Raw genomic sequence first — 7,617 nt, 5'->3', positions numbered from 1 at the left:
ATGGTCAGGGCTCCCGTGACGTAACAAAGTGCAGAAGGCTGTCGGCGCGCGCTGCTCAACCTTGTGTAACACGGTATAAGTTTGGGCGAGTTGGTATATCATACTTGAACGTTCAATGCGCGAACTACACGAAGACGAAGAAAGAGGACGAGACAATGTGTATCGCATTGTCTCGTCCTCTTCCTTCGTCTTCGTGTAGTTTGCGAATTGAACTTTTAATTGTGTAACACGTCACGGTTGTGTGACTTACGTCATGCGGCTCGGGAGCGTGCGACAACAAAGGGTCTGTACGCGCTCGATCGCTCCAGCGAGCGTCAATACCGGCCGTCGTGCGACGAGAGCAGACACGTCAACAGTGCCGTCCTGTCATGATGGCCACCTGAGTGCTCGCGTCGTCTAAACCAATACAGAAACAAATAGACAAGAAGGTGCTGCGTTCGGCCATTTAAGGTTCCATTCCATGATTACTGCCTGGTAGGCACCCACTGCAGCGAAAAAAAAAAAATTGAAGTTTGCAATCACGCGCAAGACTTGAATGATAAAGCCGTTCTAGGTGAGCATTGCCGGACTCGTAGATAAGTTTTAGTATTATTATTTATTTGCGTAGTTGCGGTGCTAGTAATCGTCTTCATATGCATCGAAAAGGTCGTCGGCTTCTTCACGGCCAGTGGTGGATGCAAAGTCATCCTCAGCATTGCGGACTTCTACCAGGTCTTTGCCATCGACTCGAGGCAGCGGTGGCAGGACCTGCAAGTCGTCTCGGCAAGGATTGGCACACTCGTAGCCAGATCTCCAATTATACATAATGGCTTCTACAGAATATGCGGCGGCCGCGATGACCTCTCCCAAGATGGGTGGCTTTTCACGTTCAGCATTAGCGCTGGAGTTTTAGATGCGCGGTAGCGCTTGACGACAGCGCTGGAGTTTTTTTTTTGTTTTTTTGCTAGAGCCACTGTATGTGCCGAGGACGCTCGGCAGTCGCCTCGAGGCACGAGCGCTCCGCATTTTTTTTTTTGGTGAATCTTTTCCTGCAACGGTGTACTTACGTCTTGTACAACAGCTTCGCTGTTAAAAAATTTAACACGAAAATTTCGTGTGCTCCTTTAAAAAGTTCCACCGCTCGCCCACATGCTTGCTAAATTACCAATTTTGTTTGCCTCACTAATCGTTTAGAACCACCCTTATAGTACTGCAGCCTCATAATATGTGTGCACAAGGTACATAAAAGGTTTAGGGGAAAAGATTTAGAACAATTTTAATGAATCGTAAGTAGTGCGCGGCATTGACTGCGTTGCCTTTCTCCGCCCAGTCGGATTCAAGTGAGTACTAGTTGCGGCGTTTTGGCGGCCATGCTGTCCTTCCAAGCCTTTGTGATGTTAGGACAGCTCTTGACGCAAATGTGCTTTAGATTGTGATGGTTGCAAGCAGCAGCTTCGATGCCTTTCTCGGTGACTCGGAAGCAGCGAGACAGCTTCAGCTTACGCAGGCAAGGCAGTTTGAGGGAAATCAGCGCAATCCCTTCGTCGCTCACAGGACAACCTGCGAGGCCGAGGACCCGGAGCTTCATCCCCATCTGCGAAGAGTGCACATCAGAACTTGAGCAAGAAAAGTGAAATCCTCACTAGGCGTTAATCTTAACTGACACACCCTAATATTTCATCCCCTAAAAACATGTAGTCGATGACTCTTTCGTAGGAATCGGTAAAACACGAAAGTGAAATGTGCCTTCACTGGAGAATTTAAATGGTTATTGTGCATCCGTATGAACTTGCACACCGCTATTATTATTATATTACGTCGGTATGATAGCATTAGACGCATCAACGTTAGACACTGGATTGCACGCGCGGGAACATTGCGTAAATCCGACTGAAATCATTGCACCTTGAAAACCGTGCGAACGAAACTGAACCGAAACCGAAACCGGAAGTGAAAGTAGTAGGTGGCGGAGAGTGCCTCAATTCACCCGCGTTCCGCGTACACGAAGACGCTTAAGGCCCCTAAAATATTAGGGTCCTTAGAGACGCTGGCATCGAGGCGCCAACTGTCTGCGCTCATTAGCGTCATGATGAACTACTTCACTTCACCTCTGCTAGACGGCAGCACCATCTGAATGGAGAGGGATCTGAATGGAGAGGGAAGGACGTAAGGCGCGTTCATACAGCTATCCGGGCATGACTCCATGGCTCAGTTGGCAGAGCATTCCACACCTCCCGTTGCACCCAGAGAGAGAGAGTGCGAGGCTCGAATCCGGGCGCAGCCACGTCAACGGAACTTTTTCTGGCGACGCCATTTCCGTGACGGATATGACGCCTGTCAGATCTTGGTGCAAACACGGGCATAAGACACTTTCGTGTTAAAAAACAGCATGTGATGCAACTGCTATCACTTATTATTCATAGCACAACCATCAAGAAAGTTCTGCTATTACAATAAAGAAGCGAGCTATTGTCTAGAACCTGCCGATGAGCGAGCAAGCGAGGGTTAGGTGAGTCAGTCGAGGGGGCGAGACGACCTGGAGGAGATCTATTACCAAGCGATGAACACGTGGGGAATTATGCGAGGGTGCATGTGAGGGGCAGAGTAGAATATGACACCCCTTTTGACACCCTTTAGGGATCGGTACAATCTGCGTGTGTGCAAGAACACGACAGAGTATCGCCTTCATGTAGAGCCTAGAGGGGGCCAATGCGCTTTGAAGGTTTGTAATTTTTTACTCGAATTTAGATCAGCTGCGCTTGATGGAAAGGGCTGTTGACGCGGCCCGAGCTCAAGACATCTGGGAGTGAGGACGCCTGTATGAAGCATTTCCTAGATTTAATTAAAGTTTACTCTCTCTCTACTTGTATTTTACTTGAAAACCAAAATTGAGTACCTGAAGTCATTTGACAGTGTGCAAAGTCTCAGTAGAAAAAAAACTTCCGGCAATCTATGGCCGCAACGGTATGAGTTTTGCAGCTGTAAAATGTTTCGAATTTCGCGTGAGCCGGCTTTGTGATTTTTTGTTTATGTACCCAAACGTTTACTGAGGACTAACTTCAAATATGTTTTCTCCTGTGCGCGAGGTGTAATATATAAAATTTTCGTCAAAGTTAAATACTCTCACAGGACGCGCCTCCCATTTCTCGGCAAACACGATGCTGCGAAAAGTTGGATTTATACACAGACCTTGCGCCAGCAATAAAAGCACACATCCCTTGTTTGGAGTACAAGGAATGACTACTGCAGCTGCAATGGAATACGCAAAAATAAATCTCGGATGGTGTAAAGTTCTTGCAACACTTGCCATTTCTCGTTAGTCCAAATTTCACGTGCAAAACTTTATCCAACGTTTCCACAGAGATTCTGTCCCGTGAGTCAGTTTTTCATAGTGATCTGACCGAACACTCGTTAGCAAAAAATATCACTCTTGTTTGTGAACACCACGGCACAAAGATGTGCGCATATAAAGTTACCTTACCCCTTTTGCCGTACAACACTTCTGGGGCCCGCGTAAGAAATGCAAACTTTCAGAGAATCCGATTTATGAGTTATTGCTATGGCAGGCATTAGTGTCGTTAATAAGAGGGGAGGGTGAACTCTACTTGTGTAGTTCTTCGTATCGCAGTGTTCTTAAGTGCAATATTTTGCTATTATCAACAGTTGCAAGTTGTGCATTGCGCCGTGCTTTTACGCAGTGAGAATTTATTATAAAATAACAACTGGCGCAAATCTAGGCTTTTGTAAGCTGGCGCTGTTCGCCTATGTCATTGCCGTTGGCAGTTCAATGCCGTGCTTGTCATCCCGGATGACTCATTAGTTTACTTTTCCTGCTAACATAGCTAAAGCGGCGGATTGCATACATAAAACAGTGTTTTAACATTGCCCAAATCTTTAGAATGTTTTAAATATCTTTCTGGGGGCGCATCACTACACCAGCACTGAAACTATAGCAAAGCTACCTCAGATGGATATCGTCTGGGTTCCTGGGCATGAATCCATGAACGGTAATGAGGCGGCTCACACCGCTGCCCACGCGTACAAACACCGGGCCATTACCCGAGATGGAATGTTCTCCGCTGACATCAAAACGGACCCACTTCTCCGGTATTCAGACGTCCTGGAACATTATCGGCTTGGCAGAAGAAAATTACCACCGCCTTTTCCTTGGTTAACCAGAAAAGGAGCCACCACTCTGCGGAGATTGCAGACAAATTCCTATACTGACAGCACCCTCCTCCTTACTATCTACTCCACTCAGTCCCACGCCCTCCAACCTGCCCCGCAAGGTTTTGGAGTGCAAACAAACTCCAAACCTACCCCCTATCTCCTTCCCATTCTTTGAGCAGTGAATGGCTCGTCTGGTTGATCCGGACTTTGGACACCAGCAAGAACCGGTAAAAGGGACTGGACGGCAAGTCGCAGCCTGGGTATCCCGGAATAACGATGCCCTTCACCGGGCGAGTGCCATGCCATCGGCACTTACGCTCAATAAATGTTTATTATCTCTCACTCTCAAGCAAAGGTGCCGAATAGTCCAAGGATAGGAAAATGTCTCCGTCGTCGGCCTATTTTATTGACTGCAACTCCAGGACGAAGGCATCTCCCATTGACCTACACAGGCTCCGGTCCTGCGCTGCCCGAGTCCATTCCTTGCCTCCGAATTCCCTTATTTCGTCCCTCCATCTAGTGGATAGACTACATCTTCTTCTAGAGCCGTCTCTCGGTAGCCACTTTGTTATCCCGGTGTCCCACAGGTAGTCATTTCGTCTCCCTACATGGCCAGCCCAAGTACATTTTTTTCTTGATTTCAGCTACATCATGTACTTGATTGATTGATTGCAGGGTTTAACACGCCGACGCAACGCAGGCGATGAGGTGCGCCGTAGTGGAGGGCTCCGGATTAATTTTGACCACCTGGGGATCTTCAACGTGCGCCGAAATGTCGTACACACGGGCGTTTTTGCTTTTCGCCTCCATCAGAAAAGCGGCCGCCGCGGCCGGGAATCGAACCAGCGACCTCATGCTCAGCAGCACAACGCCTTAGTTACTGAGCCACGGCGGCGAGTATATCATGTACTCGAGTTTGCTTATTTATCCAGGAGGACGGTTTCCTATCGCTAAGTTTTATTCCTATCATCTTTCTTTCCATGGTTCACTGAGCCGACCTAAGTTTCTTTCCAGTTGTTTAGTAAAGCGCCAAGTTTCCATACCATACGTCATGAAAGGCAGCACGCAGTGATTCTATACTGTTCTATTCAGTGACTGGGCTAGCTTTGTTTTCGTTTTCTGGGAGTGCGTGACCAGTGCATCCCAGCCCATATTTCTTATCCCATATTTCTTATATTTCTTTGCCCATATCCGGCATCCGCCGGATTTTTTTCCGGTGGTTTGGACCAGCGCAGACATTTTGTCCAAGGTAGTTACGCTCTTCCACGGGTTCTAGAGTTGCATTACCTAAGCTGACGAGGGCGCTTTCAGTATACTTATTGATCATTTATTTATATTTCTTTTTAACCCGAAGGCCATAGTTTCTGACTTTAGCTTATCAAGAATTGTTTGCAGGTGCTCTGCTGACTCACTCAGCAATACAATGTCGTCTGTAAACCTGAAACGGCTGCAGTATTACCCGTTTATCCCTAACCCTATGTTGCCCCAGTCAAGCTTCCTGACTAATGGCGCGCTATTACCCCAGAAAGGACATTACCTCCCGTTTTCTTCAGCAAAGTGTGAGCGGTGTCATTACCTGTTCTTTTGACACTTTCCTCAAAAAATAATGTGTGCATGTCATATTCTCACGAGCAGACGACGAAGGGCGCAGTATAGGGCATGCCGCTGTGGGCCCGATTATGAATGACGAAGAAGCTGTGTGAGGGGCGTGAAGCCTGGGCGAACGCTCTGCAACACCTGCCTTGTAAATAATATAAATAGGACAAATCGTCCTCTAAATACATCGCCTCATCATCCTACATGGTTCGCCTCATTCCTTCTGCCGCCAAGTAACGTTTGCCCCGCTGGCAGTCGCGGCACGTCCTTACGTAATGTCTTACCGATTGAAGAAGGTTCGGCCAAAAGTACCTCTGGTGGATCCGCGCAAATGTGCGACTCACGCCGAGATGGCTCTTGTTCGCCTCCTCGTGACAATATCAAAACCACGTTCATTTACTTGTAATATTTGTGGCCGCAACATCAACTCAAGTCAGAATACTAAAAAAATGTATTAAACGTACAGCTGACAGCCTTTCAGCTAACACAGAGAGAAGATATACAAAAGCTAAGCTCACCTCTGCAATGTACTTGAGTCCAAAGTCATCGACGCTTGTAAAGCCAACGTCCAGTTCCAGGACGTTAGCTGCTGCTTCGCCAGAAGCAAGGAATTTCATACCTCGGGATCCTATCCGCCGGCAGCCTTTCAGGTTCAGGACTTGCAAGCTTGCCATGCGGGACAGGTGCAAGAGGGCATCGTTGTGGAGGCTTTTGCAGAAACGTAGGTGAAAGGCCCGCAGGTTTTCCAAGTGAGTGCACACAGCCTCAATTCCTTGCTTGGAAATAGCGTTGCAGCTAGACGCATCAAGCGACGTGAGGCTTTTCATGGTTAGCGCCACAATTGTCAGTCCACGGTCGGTGATGGAAGTGGAGGCCACCTTAAGAGTCGACAGTGCATGAAGACCCGGCCCATTCAAAACTTTCTCCATGGCGTCGTCACCGATGTGTGGGCAGTAACTGACGTCCAGGTAGGTCAGTGACAGGGAACCCGTTGAGAGCTCCCAAATGCTGCGTGCCGTCAGATTCCTGCAGCCGTGCATGTCCAGGTGCTTCAAGGTTGTTATGTCAGCAATCTCATATACCGCCCGGTCCTGCACACTTGCTGACATCGCGATGTTTAAAGTGGTCAAGTGCTGCATCCTCGTCCTTAAAAATAGGAGGCCCGTGTGATTCACGAAGGGTGAGGACTGAGTACTGATGTGTTCCAGCTGCGGCAATAATTCGTCATCCAACGGTTTTCCCGCAATGGACAGCCGCGAAAGCTGCCGCAGGCCGTCGTTTCCAATCCGGCAGCTGTCCATTTCGATTAGCTTGAGCTTCCGAAGCCTTGAAGCTACGAGGGCCATGCTGGAATTTTTGACGCGCCAGCACCCACTAATGTACAGCTCTTCTAGGTTGGGCAGTGTGGAGGTGACGGAGTCCACGGCCCTGTCACCCACACAAGGACACCAGGACAGGTTGAGGACTGTAAGCGATGTCCACATCCGTTGCGAAAACGCCTTACTTATTACCTCGTCATTGAGGCCTGCACAGAGGGACAGGTTCAGTGACTTCATACATGACAGTGCCTGTAGCAGCTGCGGCAGCATTGTGAGTGGGTCTAGTATTTCTTCCACCTTTACCATGGAGATGCAGCGCTGGTGGAGCGTGCTCATGAAAGGCGTGTTCTTCGCTGACAGCCGGAGACGGACCTCGTCGTTTTTCCACATCCAGGTCTCGTCGGTGATGGCAGCCCAGGCGGGACATACCTGTGCCATGCGAAGGCGCTCACCCGTTTCCAGATAGCCGAAGATGGCCCTTGTGATTTCAGGGCTAATAGAGCTTATGTTCTGCTGGGGTCCGTGTGAAGAATTCTCATACTTCTCTGTCGCC

At 48.6% G+C, this 7,617-nt stretch overlaps 1 protein-coding gene across 1 annotated transcript; it reads right to left on the bottom strand.

Annotated features, from left to right (window-relative positions):
- Positions 1-1,527: 1,527 nt before the first annotated feature.
- Positions 1,528-7,229, bottom strand: LOC144166635 (F-box and leucine-rich repeat protein 13-like). The gene is made up of 2 exons (XM_077696173.1): positions 6,264-7,229; positions 1,528-1,539 (listed from the first exon to the last, which is right to left on the bottom strand). Exons 1-2 carry the CDS (start codon positions 7,227-7,229, stop codon positions 1,528-1,530), a joined length of 978 nt encoding a protein of 325 aa, XP_077552299.1.
- Positions 7,230-7,617: the final 388 nt, after the last annotated feature.

This window comes from Haemaphysalis longicornis, unplaced genomic scaffold, assembly GCF_048455015.1.
Source record: "Haemaphysalis longicornis isolate Haplotype H1 unplaced genomic scaffold, Haemaphysalis longicornis Haplotype H1 scaffold_18, whole genome shotgun sequence".
Taxonomy (NCBI): domain Eukaryota; kingdom Metazoa; phylum Arthropoda; class Arachnida; order Ixodida; family Ixodidae; genus Haemaphysalis; species Haemaphysalis longicornis.
This window is presented reverse-complemented; position numbering and strand designations above follow the sequence as displayed.

What these genes read in the sequence shown, in the direction of transcription:
- LOC144166635 (XM_077696173.1), bottom strand. Translation starts at nt 7,229, where the DNA reads ATGTGGACATCGCTTACAGTCCTCAACCTGTCCTGGTGTCCTTGTGTG.